Consider the following 17,443-nt stretch of genomic DNA (forward strand, 5'->3'; position numbering starts at 1 on the left):
GGTTACATTATCAATGTTTATGTAGATTCGGTTATCACAAAGAAGTCTTTCAAAAAATTTTACGATAGGGTCCTCGCTGGTAGTCAACAGCCATCGAAACAATCTGACCAACTGTGTAACATTCTACACAATTGTTTGTAAATGAGATTCATAAATAGTTAATAAATGAATGTTAGTTTTTGACATCTTTGTTATTAATTGGTTTTTCTTTAGTGAACCTGACACAGAGGTAAAAATGCTAATTTCGACATGTTTGCATAGGATGATAAATGATAATTGGTCTTTGAAGATAACAAAAAAATTACGGTCGTTCATTACGTAATTTATGACCAGCAAAGGATCGAATTTGAATTACGTTTCTGAACAGAAATATCACTAGTCCATCCCGCAAAGATAAGTCCAACCAATCAGATTTTAAAAGTTAAGTTTGCAGTTCTATCTTGGCTTTGTAAAATTTTATTTTGGCCTATTTTCTTTCTGTTATGAACGCTTTCACGTTTCAGTTGTTTGTCATTCAATCCCTTTTATAGAATCTTGTCTTCAGATTTAGTGCACAATTTTTGAATGAATTATGAGAATTCGACATTTTTTTAACGACGATAAAAACCTTGCTCAACTCTTTATATAGCTATACTCGGTCTTTTAGCGATACGGCAGAGTTCCGAAATTCTGTGCCAAGCTGATGTTACGATATCGGGATGCATTAATAAAATATAAAAATTTATTGGGTAAAAATCATTATATTACAAAAATAGAAAAATACTTTGCATACATGCCGAACATATTCATTCATTAAAAGCTAAAAAATTCCATTAAATAACTATGGCTGATAGTTGGGGGATGAACATATCAATTGAATAACGCATTTAAAACTTATAATTTTCACAGTGGTTTCAATGGTAGTATTAATATTTGTAAAATGACGTGCCATATCGAATCTTATCTTCTGGCAAGAGATATTTGCGCTAACCCCAAAGCTTATGGGCATTTGAATTAATTGATGTGAACAACAGAGTGCACAATATGCCCTTTCCGTCCCGACCCATACCTCCTAAAAGCAATTCCGCGTGGAAGTAAACAGTGTAAGTGGACTGGTTACATAAAATTATCTTAAGATCAATGCAGTTGTGCTAATTTATAAAATAGAAATTAAGAAGTGCTTGTTTAAAATCATCGGGCCCTCAGAACGTAGAATGTTTCTTGATACAACTTCTCTTCGCTAATTGTACACCTGATCACGGGGCCGACATCTAAATTCCTAGTTTCAGTTTCGTCATTGGAGTAATTAAACAGAAAATTTGCATAATTTTCGTTACCGACGACGAATAAGTTGATTTATGAAACTAAAAGACTACTTTATGACAAATTATCTTTCATTAAAGCCTCTTTCTCATTCTCACCATCCTTTATATAATCATTTTGCTTTGTTAAAGATCCGCTTTTACTTCCCTCTGACACAGTATTGCCATCAAAATTGATGTATAAATGATCATCGTATGTTCTCATGTTGATGTATTCCTGTTAAAAAAGAAGACATGCATTATTGACATATGTTCGTCTGCTGCAAACATACTTTAATGGGCATATCTGGGTCTTTGAGATGCAAGAAATTTATTAATTGTATAAATTATGTTTAATCATTCAATAGAATAAAATATGAATTAATAAAAAACGAAATTTCGACATTTTGTCACAGCTCTTAAGCTAATGATAATAACGATGCACTCCAATGTCCATAAAAATATTTGAACAAAGGCCAAAGCCATGATCGATTCCTCGGACCAGGAGTTGAGTTTCAATGAAATTGGTTTTTGCATCCTATTCCTCTCTCATTTAAGAAATAAAAGATGTTTACTGTGTTTGCACAGGCTTATGCAAACCGAGGAGACTTTTGGAAGAACTCGAAAGCAGAACAGTGCAAGAGCTGCTCGAGAGTTCTCACAAACGTCTCCGAGGTAGTTCGAAACAGACAAATTTAAAGTAAACGTTTTAATTTTTCCTGTAAAATGTATTCATGATCGATTTGCAAATTCTCTTTGACTGATTGATTGTTATGATTGATTTGATTGGTTGAACTCAGATGTGTTTTGCACAAGATAATGCAAACACAGCTCTAGACCAATCACCGCACGCGTTTTATTGTTTTATTTTATAAATTGATATGTGAACAGGTAAATGTTTACTTACAAAATCGTCGTTACACATTCGGTCCAAGTAACGGGCGAGCATTTCAAAGTTTGGTCTACGATGAGGTGCGATATGCCAGCAATCCATCAAAAGGTTATACCTAGTTAAAGAAGCGTAAAAAATCGTGAAGCAAAGCAACAACCATCGACGATGTATTTGAGTTTTCTTTCTTCGCACATAAAATATTAAATCACAAATACGGATAGAAGTTAAAACATCAAGAAGAAAAATCTAAGATTTGCAACAGCGATGGACAATAGAAAAACAAGAAGCCAAATGGAAAAGTTTTCATACAATTCGTCACTGCAATGCTTGGGTTTGTCCATTCTCATTCCATTCTGTAAAAAGCTGACAACTTCTTGCGAGTTCATACCAGGATAAGGAGATGCACCTGCAAATGTATGAAATACACGAGGTTCAAAAAGAGGTCAAGCCAATGCAATCGCAGGCACATGTAAAATTTTTCAAAGTACATTGTAAAAGCTTATTGTTGGATAAAGCAGCAGTAGTCTAATAGCGTAAAAGTTTGCTAAATTTTTCACGCTGTGCAAATTTTTTTGTGTTGACTATATGGATTTGGAAAGAAAGGAATGATGTGGATGTTTGGACTTTTAGTAGCCTTGGCCATCTTTCCTCCACAAAATCTTTTTTTGCAGCAAGTGAACTGTAAAAAATTTGCATAGTATGGTAGGCCACGCCACAACTATATATTTTGAAAATGTTATAACAATATTTTAATTTATAATTGGCAGTACCGAGAGTAATGATTTCCCATAACACGATAGCAAAAGACCATCTGAATAAATAGATTTTGAACAACGTTAAAATCTATGACAATACAAATGAAAATGACAGCGTAAAAAATGTAAAAATAGGCATACACATCGCTCTTTGTTGTCGAAATTCCATCTAATAAGGATTCAATAGCCATCCATTTGATAGGGAATCGTCCACCCTTAAAAAATCATTCACCATTAGTCAACTATATTTTACTTTCGCAAATCAAAATAAGTGCATTACAGCAGCATTCGAACAACGGTATATAAGAGCTATAGCAACCACGCAGTTGATGCAATTTTCAATAACTTGGTTAGCGCACCACACGAGAGAGATAGGAGAATTTCACGTTGGACTTAATAAGTGACTGATATGTCAATCAACTGGATGAGTTATTTCAATTACACTATAGTCTATCAGAAAGCAGTTTGTGATCTACAATGAATGGCAAATTTTTGTCACGAGTGTTATTTTTTTAAAACCCGTAAATTGCCAAAATTTTTATGCTGGAGGTAGATTAATAAACTTCTATGAACAAAATCGAAGTTGATTTTACAATAGTTCTCAACTCCCTTTTGAAATAAGATCATTCAGTTCATTTTACTGGGGAAAAGCCCCTTTGTATATCTTTACTATCGTACACCAGAAACGAACATAAGAGCTGAATTACATAGAGAAAACTCCTTTTCATAATCAGTGCGTTGGTCGAAGAATAAAGCAAAATCAGCATCATTATAATAGGCCTTTATGTTTTAAAAAATCAGTGGCAGATCCATCATTACAGTTAAAATAAATCACAACAGCCCAATTTTATATTCGCATCATTTTAAACAATAATGCAACTGATGTGAATTTCAAAAGAATGCAATTGTACCACTGCATCTTTTTGAAATTCAAATGCATCTTATAATATGTTGTTGTATTTTATATTATCTTATATTGGCTAAAGGAACAAACTATACGATTTTTTTAAATAAAAGGCTATAATTCGCCCGAAAAAAGACTAAACATATACGAAATGTGTGTTGTAACTTTCTCAATAAAATACGAACCGCTGTTTTACGAGTATAATGATCTTCGACGAATATGTCTCGTGCGAATCCAAAGTCTGAAACTTTGCAAATTTTGTTTTCATCAACCAATATATTTCTTGCCGCCAAATCTCTGTGGATAACCTGCAGAAGAAAAACATTCCATTGATTTCGGAAGGCGGACTTCGGAGAAATAGACGGGGAAGAGACTGAGCTCACTTATGATGGTTATCCGTCTATCTGATATTACCACAGATAATATACGGGGTTGGGGCATGTGGGGTGGGGTGTGTCAGAAGTAGGTGTGTCAGAGGTGGGACGTTGGGGTGTGAGAGATGGGGTGTGTGAGAGGTGTATGTGAGAGGTAGGGATATGAGAGGTGGGGTGTGTGAAGTGGGGGTCGGTGGGTACTGAGAAACCTGAGAACTTCGTTGATTAGAAAAAGTTGTGTAGATGATAATGTGCAAATATTATTTCTTGGTTACTCATGGCCCGCAATCTATTTTCTCGGTCTGAAATGGCGATTTCGAGAAAGCACAATTTATACGTTTTCAATAAGTAAATTCTTCAATGCTCCATCTTCTGCAAGTATTCATAGGAGTTTCCACACACCTTTAAATTTGCGAGGTGCGCCATTCCTCTGGCAATCTGAGTACCAAACATGAGCAACTCATTCGAAGTCAATCTTGATGACGGACGCTTATAACAATCCAAGTAATACTGATCTCTTACACCACGACTAGCTCGAAGAAAGCTTTGAAGGTCACCATAGGCACAAAATTCGACAATGACCATCAACGGTTCTGAAAAAACAGAAAACGAGTCGATTTCGTTTGTGGTGGAATACACTAAAGTATGAACAAATGTATAATACCTGATTTTGTACAGCAGCCCATCAAATTGATAACATTTTTATGAGGTTCAATCAGCTTCAACAACTCCAGTTCAGCAATGAGGTCTTTTTTCGAAGATGCACTTTCATTTTCTGCAAGCAAATTATAACTGAGATGGATGCTAGATTTCTATAGCAATATTATGTAAAAACTGTTATAACAACTATTACAAACACAGTCACTCCATAATATTATCAATACAAAAACATCAAAGATAATCACTACCAAGCTAAAGTAATATAAGATCAAGTGATCAACAACATCAACAACTAAAACAACATCAACAACATCACCATCACCAATATCAACAACAACATCATCAACAACAACAACAACATCAACAACTATAACAACATCATCAACAACATCACCATCACCAATATCAACAACAACATCATCAACAACAACATCAACAATTATAAGAACATCATCAATAACAACAACAACATCATCAACAACAACAACAACATCAATAACTATAAGAACATCATCAACAACAACAACAGCATCAACAACTATAACATAGAATCACCCCATGCAACCGGAATAAGCAGTGAAAAGCCATATGGAACAAACAATAATCATTTCTGGCCAAATTACCTTTAACAAATTTTACAGCAACGGGCGTGCTACCAGAGTTATAGCCGCTAATTCCTTCTGCTTCAGCTTTCATGACAATACCGAAAGCACCGGAGCCAAGTACATTTTGTAGCACAAGTCTCTCTTGGAAATTCCCATTTATTTGAAGTAGTCAAATGAAGAACAACCCCAGTACCTGACCCAGTGTTAGTCGATAGACGGTCACCTTTCTGCAAGAAGTTTATCAATGCCGTCTGCAAAACGTAAAATATTCAGGAATTCAAGCCCTCGCGCTAATAGCTCAAACGTCAATTTGAAGTATTTGTCAAAAAATACTTACGGTGTCATCAGTTTCACTCTTTCCTACCAAACGCTGGGCATTTTCAGCCGCTTTTTTAGCGCTGTTTCGTTGTATTTGCCTCATAAATATACACACGACGATAATGGCAATAATAAGCACGAGAAACCCTCCTGCCACGCCAGCATACAACACAATTCTATCCGTTTCTTTGGCCTTACCCTTGCCGGTTGAAGGTGAAGCTATAAAAAAAGGAGAAGCATGCGTGTGTTAAACATTTGTATGGATAGAAAAAAAACAACATGGAGAAAGTAAGTCGCATGCCGATTAGTTGTAGAAAGACAAAGAGGTTTAACGTCGCATAAAAATTGAGAAATTCAGGATATCTACTTTATTCAAGTTTGCAAGGTTCACTTGAAAAGATAACGCTGACTATACAACTATCTGAATGATCAACGTATTCCTGAGATATCCCTCTCATTCAGCAATTAATTATTCCTAATTTTAAAAAAGCAAGATGAGCAACATGAAAATAAAAAAAGAGTTTGCAAAAAGTTCCACAAATGTGATGAAAATATCTTTACCTAAACCAGTTCTCTTTATTACTGGAACACTTGGATCACTCGGGCCGATTTCATTCACAGCGATCAACTGTATATGGTATTCTGTGTTTGGTCGTAAGCCGGTTATTGTGTAGACAGGGCGCTTTTCAATAAGTATAGGTATCTTTTGAAACTGACTTGTAGTGTTGTATGGCTTATATTGAATTGTCATTGACGTTACGGGCTTTCCACCGTTTTTCTCAGCCAGTTTCCAGCTCAAAGTAATCTTTCTTCTGTACGAAACCACTGTTTGGATTATGGGAGCAGATGGTCTACCTATAAACATTATTTTAAGTATAGGCATCAATTAGACAAATAAAGTACGCAAATATAGAATAAAGGGCCTTTGAAATTTGGGTAGTCAGACAATAGTTACTAGGTAAAATGACCAGTGAATCATTTTTCTAAATATTTCTAAACACTGTACATGACAAAAGATAGACAGTAGCTACCTGAACAAAGTCAACTTTCGCAAAAATACACAGTGAAAATATGGAACTCAAATTTTCAGATGTGCATAAGGCACCTCATCAAGAAATTATTGCTAAGAGACCATTTAATATTGAGAAGATGAGTGCTAAAGTGTTTTAACTCTTACAAGAGATGCATCTTATGATATGAGCCTTAAATCAATACATTACAAAGTGACCAAAGAAATATGATTGAAGTAAAAAAGCGAGTTAATAAACATTAGGTCTAGTTAAAATGCGTGTTTATTTTATGATATATACTTTGTACCTTCAGACTTAAAATACTTAATATTCAATGTTTACGCTATTGAATGATATACGTGGCATTTTTACACTTACTGTAACCACGCAAATTTATTTCTTGTGGTTTGTCGTCTTTGCCTAGCATGCAACTGTAAGAACGTAGATCTTCTTTTCAACGTCCTTTATCATCAAAAACTCGTGCTATTTTCAAAGTAATGCTTCGTTTTCACTTGATATCTTCCTACTAAACCCTCTGCACTCGACAGCCTTTGCTCATAGCCCTTGTCGTCAATCCATCTCCATGAAAATTTTGGCCTTGGAAGACCAACAGCTACACAAGCAACGACTCCATCTTTTCCAACAGTCGCAAACGAGTCGCCATTTGATATGAATCGTGGAGGAACTGACAGGATACAAAACACGTTCATGTACATATATCAAGACTAAGTCATATTAATCTTACAATACAGGTTGAAATATACAGTCATAAAATGGCATACCTGTCATATCAACAGAATATATTTTAGAATCACGGCAATATATATTAGTTGAAGTGCACTCGTAATCTCCCCGATCTTGTATGGATAGAAAAAAAACAACATGGAGAAAGTAAGTCGCATGCCGATTAGTTGTAGAAAGACAAAGAGGTTTAACGTCGCATAAAAATTGAGAAATTCAGGATATCTACTTTATTCAAGTTTGCAAGGTTCACTTGAAAAGATAACGCTGACTATACAACTATCTGAATGATCAACGTATTCCTGAGATATCCCTCTCATTCAGCAATTAATTATTCCTAATTTTAAAAAAGCAAGATGAGCAACATGAAAATAAAAAAAGAGTTTGCAAAAAGTTCCACAAATGTGATGAAAATATCTTTACCTAAACCAGTTCTCTTTATTACTGGAACACTTGGATCACTCGGGCCGATTTCATTCACAGCGATCAACTGTATATGGTATTCTGTGTTTGGTCGTAAGCCGGTTATTGTGTAGACAGGGCGCTTTTCAATAAGTATAGGTATCTTTTGAAACTGACTTGTAGTGTTGTATGGCTTATATTGAATTGTCATTGACGTTACGGGCTTTCCACCGTTTTCTCAGCCAGTTTCCAGCTCAAAGTAATCTTTCTTCTGTACGAAACCACTGTTTGGATTATGGGAGCAGATGGTCTACCTATAAACATTATTTTAAGTATAGGCATCAATTAGACAAATAAAGTACGCAAATATAGAATAAAGGGCCTTTGAAATTTGGGTAGTCAGACAATAGTTACTAGGTAAAATGACCAGTGAATCATTTTTCTAAATATTTCTAAACACTGTACATGACAAAAGATAGACAGTAGCTACCTGAACAAAGTCAACTTTCGCAAAAAAATACACAGTGAAAATATGGAACTCAAATTTTCAGATGTGCATAAGGCACCTCATCAAGAAATTATTGCTAAGAGACCATTTAATATTGAGAAGATGAGTGCTAAAGTGTTTTAACTCTTACAAGAGATGCATCTTATGATATGAGCCTTAAATCAATACATTACAAAGTGACCAAAGAAATATGATTGAAGTAAAAAAGCGAGTTAATAAACATTAGGTCTAGTTAAAATGCGTGTTTATTTTATGATATATACTTTGTACCTTCAGACTTAAAATACTTAATATTCAATGTTTACGCTATTGAATGATATACGTGGCATTTTTACACTTACTGTAACCACGCAAATTTATTTCTTGTGGTTTGTCGTCTTTGCCTAGCATGCAACGGTAAGAACGTAGATCTTCTTTTTCAACGTCCTTTATCATCAAAAAACTCGTGCTATTTTCAAAGTAATGCTTCGTTTTCACTTGATATCTTCCTACTAAACCCTCTGCACTCGACAGCCTTTGCTCATAGCCCTTGTCGTCAATCCATCTCCATGAAAATTTTGGCCTTGGAAGACCAACAGCTACACAAGCAACGACTCCATCTTTTCCAACAGTCGCAAACGAGTTGCCATTTGATATGAATCGTGGAGGAACTGACAGGATACAAAACACGTTCATGTACATATATCAAGACTAAGTCATATTAATCTTACAATACAGGTTGAAATATACAGTCATAAAATGGCATACCTGTCATATCAACAGAATATATTTTAGTATCACGGCCATATATATTAGTTGAAGTGCACTCGTAATCTCCCCGATCTTGCTGTCCGACATCAGATATGGATAACAAGCCAGTTGAATGCGTAAGTTTTCTGGCAGGCAACGGCCGACCATCCACTCGACGCCACGTGATCAAAGGTTTTGGAAATCCAGATGAAACACAATCCATGTTTAGTTTTCACGAGCCTTGATTTTCATGTTGGTTTCATTTTTGACTCAATCTTTGGTTTTGCTAAATATGTCAAAAAGAGAAAATAACTTATATTTTGAAAAGTATTTGAAAGTAACAAACGATTTTTCCATGCCCGCCTTCTTCATCTCACAAACACAAGAAAAGAGAACTCCTTCAATCTCATTCTAGAATGACTAGACTGTCCTAAATTCAAAGGAAATTGTTACACGTTGTGACTTGTGAGGTGTGCTGACCTGGTTAATGTTTAACAATTTAGTGGGTAAGAATCTTTTGAAACTTTGATGACAAACTTTGGGTCGGGCTGCAATTTTATTTTGAAAAGACCAATGGAGTGAATTTTCCAATGAATGCTACAACCAAACATCTTGTTCACACCTTCCAAATCTTTGCACGAAAACAGAAAACGGGGAGGGAGTGATACCGCGGCATTAGTACAAGACGAAAGAAAAAAAAATCTTACATTTCACAATGACAATGTGGTCTGTCAATTCTGCGTAAGTCGTATTGCACATCAACGATATTACCAAACATTTGTATCGCCCAGCTATGTATCTACTTATGTTGTTCAACTTGATATCGAATGTGTTGGGAATTACTTCAGGTCGACCGCTGTAATATCGCCCACCACGTATGAGGACCGCTTTTTGTCCAAAACGTCTCTTAATGATGTCCAACTGTTTGTACATTGTACCAGCAATTTTTCTTTCTTCTACAGATGCGAACCATGAAATGTCCTTATGACGCTTTTGCGATTTAGACCCACAAGAAAATGTAACGTTTTTGCCTTCCATGACCGTAAAATTTTTACCCCAAAAATGTTTTCCATCAGCTATATCAATGAAGAAAACGCGGTTATTATTTCATGACGTGTGGATTATATATATTTCATGAAGTAATTGTTACGCGTTCCCAAATACCTTGAAGTGCAAACTATACTATATATTATGTATATTTTGTAAATCAGTGCCATAATACTTGTATTGAAATTACTTGTATTGTCATGTGAATTTCTCAACAAATAAGATTGCTGATTGGTCAGTGAAGGTGAAGGGCCATGTTCATAAATTTATATGTCATAATCAGTAATCACTGCAGTCTTTCAATATACCCCAATGATAAAACCCAATGAAGTACGAGATCCACATCTGAATACTACACCCTCTCAATTATTAGTCTGTCGCCTTGTGCAGCATAATTCAGATTGATACAGGTTTTACTAAAGGAAATTAAGATCTTCTACTTCTGCCAGAGTATTGATAACACAGCAACATCTTTAAAGATATTTATGTCCAATTTCTTTTCTACCTTCGAGAAACACAATATAATGGAACTCTTTGACAAAAATACAAGACGATCAAGCAAATTATTCCACAAACAATGGATTTAAGACTATGAGCATTTTTTCAATATATGTAGACTATATTACATCATCGTTGTGTAAAACTGACCATATTCTTTTATAAGATATCGACTATCACCATATACACATGAGATCCAAAGCACGATAAGAAGTAGTATGTTCCTCACAACTGATCCCATATCTACAAGGAAAAATGTAGTAAACATACAGTGTCAAGTTGCACAGCTTAATCCATATAAACATGCAGTGGACGCACTGCAAATGAGTCTTAGTTTAAATTTTCCCAGGTACATGTCCTTACATTATTAACCTCACCGACTATACAATTCTCTCTATTTGCTAAGCTTTCCTGCTAATTAGTTTATACAAAACGTTAATGCAATTAACGGTAAAGCGTTAACGGCTACGAATGTCTTAAATCATCAATCTGGTAAAATTGGCGATGTAAACCAGTCAAACATGACTGATATATAATTGCGATCATGTTGCCAGAACGCTCAATCATCTTATACATATCAATATGGTCCAGTCCACGAGTCGACTGCCATTTAAGATTTTAATGAAAATAGTAACAGTAAAAATCAAGTGAATACAGACTGTGTGTAGGTTTGGGTGTCCTTGCTAAACGATGTTCACATTTAGAAATTATTGATGTGATCTCAGATCATGTGAATGATGTGTAATATAGTTAAAGAAAAAACGGCACAAGTAGTGTGGTCCAATGTACAAAAAAGTATAGAAACTATTGATATGATCATGTAAGTCATGTGTAATGTACAGAGCAAAAGGCAACGAGTAATGTGGTTCATTGTACAAAAAAGTATGGAAACTATTGATAAAACCATGTAAGTTATGCGTAATGTACAGTGAAAATGAAACAAGAAATGCAACAAGTAATGTGGTTCAACAAAAAGTATAGTAAATAAAGTCATGGTTATGCGTAATGTACAGAGAAAGTGCAACAAGAAAAGTGGTCCAATGTACAAAAGGTAAGGAAATTATTGATGTGATCTTGTAAGTCATGTGTAATGGACAGAGAAAATGCAACAAACAATGTGGTCCAGACACCAGATACAAACTTGACTTTTTTTTCGTTACATCTTTCATAAATACATTTGTCGAACTTCCTTATTTATACGCTTCCTTATTTACACGTTTTTGGTTGAACTTCCTTAGTTTTCTATGCGCTACTGATTGTCTTTTTTAAGGAAGATCAGGCAGTGAAGTCCAGGGCGCAAAACCATATGATATTTTTATATTGCTTTCTACATTCACTTCTGCATTTTCCAAACCTAATTGCATTTTGATATGCTACATTTTTATGTTAAAACTAAATTACCGCTATAAAATGCTTTAATTATACACATCAACTTTTCGTATTCATCGCTAGGCTACTAGTTAACAATTCGTAATAAACCTAAAACCTATTCATTCTCGAACTCCTACACCCAAACTATATCTCAGTTTCATATCACTGACGTAGATTTGTCCTTCGCCAGCTCCTCTTTCATAAGACTAGTGGATCGCATAAAAATCACATCCCCTCCTCTTAATCGGATGTTTAAAATAGCAACACACTGAATGTTTGAATACAGTAAGGGTAGCTAAGTTATGGGACCGTTGTTTTTAGACATAGCAACGTTTTTGACATTTTGAATAAGGAGTTCTGCTATTCATCTTTCAAGGTTTTTCTTTAAATTTGATGTTATTGAAAGAATCCAAAAATATTAGGATGTCTAATTTACAATTTACCCAGCTTGATGCCGCGATGAATAAGCTGATTATTGTTAAGGCTTATCATCCCAAGAATTGTGGAAGAAATTAAAAGAAAATCTTTTCCTTATAGCTGAGTGGCTGAACGAGCCAGTGCCAAAAGACGATGGGGGTCTACCAGGTCAGCAGAGAACTGCGTTTTAGGCAGTTAATATGATTTTACATTGAGCAAAAATCAAATGCTGATAGTTTTTAATTGCAATAAACTGTAAATAATTTGTTTGTTTAAACATGCCGTAAATTGTACTATGGCTTGCACTCTTAATGATTATAATATTTTGCGATCGTTTTCAAAAGCCAATTTGGTGAAAAGTCTATTTCAGTAAAGATTATTATCAATAAGTTTAAGACAGTTTAGTGAGATTATCAAACATGCCATATTTTAAATCCACCCGAGCACTTGTGGTATGGCATGGTATCAAGTATTATGGTAATCACATAATAAAGAAGTTGATTTGCGTCACAAAAAATTTCATTGAAGTAGCCTGCTCTTTGTTCCCTATCAGTCTGTGTTGGAGGTTCATGGTTTGAATACTTGTAAATTAAAACAAACGAAGTAAAGAATCCTTGGTGTATTTTTTCTTAAAGTGCTACTGAAGTGAAATTTTATCGATTTTTCCTATAATCAAATAGTTCTATCTTTCCTGATCACTTTGGTATAATTTTTATGCATATTGAAGCACAGGATCATCAATAAATTTTGCTCAAAGTTGGGTTACGCGTGCGAATTTTACTCCTGAAATATTATACGGATGTGACGTAATTAAAAGGACGGAAGTCGAAGTATGAGCATTGATTTACTAGTATTTTGTTAGATTTTTAACACATATACACAATAAAATATGAGTTCTTCAAGCAGTGAAAGCGAACGCAGTTCGGATACTGAAAACTCAGATATAGCAAATGAAAATTTACTTTCGAATTCCGGCGATGAGGATACAATTGTGGCTAATTCAGTTGTAAATCCTTACGAAAATGAACCTCTTGCGAACGCAGTCGGAGAGAATTTTGTGTCGGTCGAAGAAGACGCAGATGGCTTAGAACCTCGAACATTGGAAGCGAGGTTCGAAGGAACCGTTCAGTTAGATAAGTGGTAAGTTGATAAATGTTATTAGAACTCTAGAAGAAATTAAACCATGAATTAAACATGTTATTTTGTCCTTATGTCGTGGTGCATAAATATGATAACAAACCACTTTTTTATAGGTGTGCATTTAGCTTGTGTCGTACTCAACTGCTGACAGATGCCATTGAATACCGTTGTTGTCTAGAGGTTGGGCCTACTTTACATAAACTGGTATTCGATGGTAGCATTGAAAAAATTAGCTGTGTTACTCTTCACGAAGAGTACACGATTATGACACATGCTACAGTCTTGAAGAATGTTGGCTCACTTCTAAGAGACCAAGATGGAAGGTCATACAAGTGTCGTAGAATACATGAAAATGAGTTAGTACATTTTTGATTTCTAATTTTGTTTTGTAACGAATGATTAATATCTTGCCATGTATCTCTACTTTTTACCTTTATGTGGTTCATTATTGTGCTGTGATGCTTCACAATTTTGTTGTGTGAAGTCAAAATAAATAATCAAATAGAAATTACTATTTTGAATTTCTCATAGATACTTGAGAGCAGTTGCATACCGTTGGGTCATTCGATGGCTGTGTGGATGCCTTGGTTGGGAAAATTCTAGACCATTACCTGCATGTATCTACACAGACATCCGAAAACGTTGTCCATTACGAAATCCCATAGGCCAAGAACATGCTGGCTACAAGTCAGCACAGGAAAGAAACTGATAGAAGTAGGAAACATTTTTTGTAGCATAGTATATTATTTTATAACTATAATTTCTAATTAGCAGCAATTTTAAAAAACACTTGAGAAAAAAATCAAAAAAATCGTCGTTTTTCTCAAGTATTTTATAACTAACTTTAAAGTTGGCCTGCTAAGAATATTTGTCAAGTAATTCTTGTGGACAATGATTTTTTGGATGTCCTTTCATTGGCTGTCCACAATTTTTGCATAAGCACGTTTTTTTTGAATCTGAAGGACCTGTTGAAGCAGCTTGTTTTTCTTTGTCTAAACCTTTTGCTTGCAGTACATCTTGCTGTTGATCTATAAATAACAATTTAATGTGTTTACTTTTAGAATGCACTGGCCATACCTATTATACATGGTAGCATGAACAACTTACATGTGGGAAACAATGGTGTTGAAGATAGTTGTTTCCTATCCAAATGCCGTTGGATTTCAACTTGCTCTTGTTTTGGCAGCGGTTCTGGTGAATCCTCTCTAACTGGTTCACTATCAACGCTTTCTGTCGTGTTACACTCGTCAGAATTCCCTTCATCATCAGTATGTTTAACAGCAGGTTCAACATCTTTTACACTTCGTGTTACTTCACGCAACACCTGTTGAAGATAATAAGACACATTTACATGCATTTCCAGGTTGTGCATACAAACTTGTGTAATTTAACTTGTATAATTTTGTACTTACAACTCTGCGGTCGCGATTGCTCTTATCACCTTGGATTGAAATGCCTTTTACAGAGTCTATGGTTGGAACAGCATCAGAGCGCAATTGTCGTCTCATGTTTAGCGATTTTGCAACTGTTGCGTTCACGGTGAATGCAGAATCTGCGAAATGTATTGAACATAGCACAGAGTACTGCTGAGGAACGAATTTTGGCCTATGTCTCCTAACAAATTTTGTCCATTTACTCAGCCTCTCCTTGTCATTCATGGGGAAACGATGTACTGAGACACCCTCTGTGTGTTGACTGTTTGTACAACTTTTTCCGTTGGGCCAACCAGCAACACAATATTGTCCTCCTCGACGATTTTTTGCAGAATTTTGCCTACTCGCCATATTTTAACTTGCGGTGTATCGTTACGTTTGACTAACTTAATAAAAAATTATTCTCCTTTTATTATGTGCGTTGTGATAATATTGCATGGGTTTTAAAACCATAGACTACGTCAAGGATGCGACACCCAAATGATAAGAATGATAAGTCTAATCCAGAAGTTTATAAAAGTAGTATACATTGGATGATTGGAAATAAGCGCGTTACAGTTAGTTTCTGATAACATTGCGTGTGTGTTAAAACCGCAGACATAGTGAAGGATGCGGCACCCAGTTTATTGAGAAATATAAGTTAATTCAAGAAGTTTATAAAACTCTAATCGATTATAAATGTTGCTTACCTATGCGTGTTGCTCATTTGTCACTAAATATACGCAATTTTTGCGAAGAGAAGTTATAAAATATGTAAAATTCCAGTTGGAAATATGCTTGTTCGTATATAATTTTATGTACTAAGAGCTTTAAAATTGAACTTCCGTCCTTTAAATGACGTCACGCACGCAAAGTCAAATTCGCATCAAAACAATCAAATATGCCATGTTTGAACGCAAAGTTCGATGCGTTCCCATCCACTAAATTCAGTGGGCGATAGCTCAAAATGATCAGTAAAATACAGAGAAAACGTTTGTATCGAAAACGAAATATGAAAATTTCACTTCAGTAGCACTTTAAATTCATTTATTAGTCACACAGTTTTCTCAAAAATTTCCCAAATAAATCTCAAATTTCTCGTTCTCCACAATAAAAAGAACGAAAACTCCCAACTGCTATAGAAACTCGCTTGAACTAGTTACAAAATCCCGATTTGCAATCGTGGCATCTAGAGAGCTTGGTAGAATGAGTTGCGTTGATGATTTCGAAATGTGTTGACATCATGAAATGCATTATTTAGAATTGACTTTAAATAGCAATATGCTTCGGTAACTGCAAAACATTAAACGTGCAATTGATTCTGGCAACAAGTTTCTTGATATTTTTGTCGCATTGTATTATATTTGCAAAGTGATCGATATTTCGATTACGATCGATAAATAACCAAAAAGGCGCTTTAACGTTTTATGTTGAAATTTGCGCATTAAAGATGAGAAATAAAGACCACAAACAACAGACGTTTTATGTAAATTTACTGGAACTAACCTCAAGATGACGTGGCCAAAAAATGTTACAAGTAATGTGCCTATCAGAAACACCTGAGAAAAAACATAAATTTTAACTTCCAATCCGAAACGCGTCGTCCCACACTGAAAGATGCTTGCACTTGGTGATAAAAAAACGCTGCAACCGAATCGACGTTTCCGGAAGTTCATGTAAACGTCGATTGCAAATTGAGTTAATTGCGTTCGTGAGCAGCTAATAAAATGGTTTTAATAGGTCGCTGTTACCATATTACAAAATACAGTCAGCGTACGTACAAATTCAAGCCTGCTTTATGCATTGGTCAGCGGTAGTAGAAGTGAAATGGAATGGCAAATTGTTGCATAATTTAAACCATTCCAGTCCAGAAGTGCTTTGTCATGCTTTGTTAGTTCAAGTTTGAGCATATAAGACACTTTTTTTGAATTTCTTGTTATAAAGTTCAAAATTCTGGTCAATATGACTTCATAATTGTTGCATAAATTTCTACCTTGGTGGTTGAAGATGCCAGCATAAAATCAATTTGTTTTGTCGTTTTGTCGACTTCATTATTACTTCAACCCCCAATAAGGAAGCAGTTTTATCTATCTCCGTTTGGGTTTGCTTCCTTTTTCGTTTGGTAAATTGTGGATTGAAGGATGAAGGCACTTATCCCATAATCTCAAAATCACAGGATGAGGATAACCTCATGTCAAAATAATGCCACATACAATCCATCTAAGATAAAGCTCCATTATACGCAATTCAAATAACCTTTACTTACCTTACTTGACTAATGCTGTGTTGAAAAGCTATAACTACTCTGGCGTTGCTTAGAGTTCATCCATTTATCACATACCTTTACACGTATTTGAAGACTGAAGTTGATGTATCTTGA

General features: G+C 35.1%; 5 protein-coding genes across 7 annotated transcripts; 1 reads left to right on the forward strand and 4 right to left on the reverse strand.

Moving 5' to 3' along the window:
• Positions 1-769: 769 nt before the first annotated feature.
• On the reverse strand, positions 770-8,189 carry LOC124441627 (tyrosine kinase receptor Cad96Ca-like). The gene is given in 13 exon segments (XM_046992096.1): positions 770-1,518; positions 2,188-2,287; positions 2,482-2,578; positions 2,943-2,983; positions 3,069-3,142; positions 4,017-4,139; positions 4,608-4,798; positions 4,870-4,980; positions 5,489-5,592; positions 5,594-5,721; positions 5,808-6,007; positions 6,350-6,643; positions 7,963-8,189. Coding segments are annotated over 13 exon segments (1,815 nt in total). The 5' UTR covers positions 8,153-8,189; the 3' UTR covers positions 770-1,356.
• LOC124438455 (matrix-remodeling-associated protein 5-like) lies at positions 8,158-9,401 on the reverse strand. Its single transcript, XM_046988615.1, has 3 exons — positions 9,197-9,401; positions 8,791-9,099; positions 8,158-8,255 (listed from the first exon to the last, which is right to left on the reverse strand). Exons 1-3 carry the CDS (start codon positions 9,399-9,401, stop codon positions 8,158-8,160), a joined length of 612 nt encoding a protein of 203 aa, XP_046844571.1.
• A 25-nt stretch (positions 9,402-9,426) lies between these two features.
• On the reverse strand, positions 9,427-17,377 carry LOC124438462. Its single transcript, XM_046988627.1, has 5 exons — positions 17,365-17,377; positions 16,570-16,707; positions 10,874-10,966; positions 9,886-10,254; positions 9,427-9,464 (listed from the first exon to the last, which is right to left on the reverse strand). Exons 3-5 carry the CDS (start codon positions 10,962-10,964, stop codon positions 9,427-9,429), a joined length of 498 nt encoding a protein of 165 aa, XP_046844583.1. The 5' UTR covers positions 10,965-10,966; positions 16,570-16,707; positions 17,365-17,377.
• Positions 13,303-15,493, forward strand: LOC124441694. 2 transcript variants are annotated; one of them, XM_046992163.1, is made up of 4 exons: positions 13,303-13,651; positions 13,765-14,007; positions 14,183-14,365; positions 14,713-15,493. In XM_046992163.1, exons 1-3 carry the CDS (start codon positions 13,401-13,403, stop codon positions 14,358-14,360), a joined length of 672 nt encoding a protein of 223 aa, XP_046848119.1. In that variant the 5' UTR covers positions 13,303-13,400; the 3' UTR covers positions 14,361-14,365; positions 14,713-15,493. The 2 variants fall into 2 exon arrangements, with proteins under 2 accessions (XP_046848119.1, XP_046848127.1); XM_046992171.1 differs by lacking the exon at positions 14,183-14,365.
• LOC124441660 (THAP domain-containing protein 5-like) lies at positions 14,371-15,435 on the reverse strand. 2 transcript variants are annotated; one of them, XM_046992136.1, is made up of 4 exons: positions 15,064-15,435; positions 14,759-14,975; positions 14,483-14,679; positions 14,371-14,398 (listed from the first exon to the last, which is right to left on the reverse strand). In XM_046992136.1, the coding sequence occupies exons 1-3, from the start codon at positions 15,433-15,435 to the stop codon at positions 14,510-14,512; spliced, it is 759 nt and encodes a 252-aa protein (XP_046848092.1). In that variant the 3' UTR covers positions 14,371-14,398; positions 14,483-14,509. The 2 variants fall into 2 exon arrangements, with proteins under 2 accessions (XP_046848092.1, XP_046848085.1); XM_046992129.1 differs by lacking the exon at positions 14,371-14,398 and having other exon boundaries at positions 14,480-14,679.
• Positions 17,378-17,443: the final 66 nt, after the last annotated feature.

Source organism: Xenia sp. Carnegie-2017, unplaced genomic scaffold, assembly GCF_021976095.1.
Source record: "Xenia sp. Carnegie-2017 unplaced genomic scaffold, XeniaSp_v1 HiC_scaffold_1, whole genome shotgun sequence".
NCBI lineage: Eukaryota > Metazoa > Cnidaria > Anthozoa > Malacalcyonacea > Xeniidae > Xenia > Xenia sp. Carnegie-2017.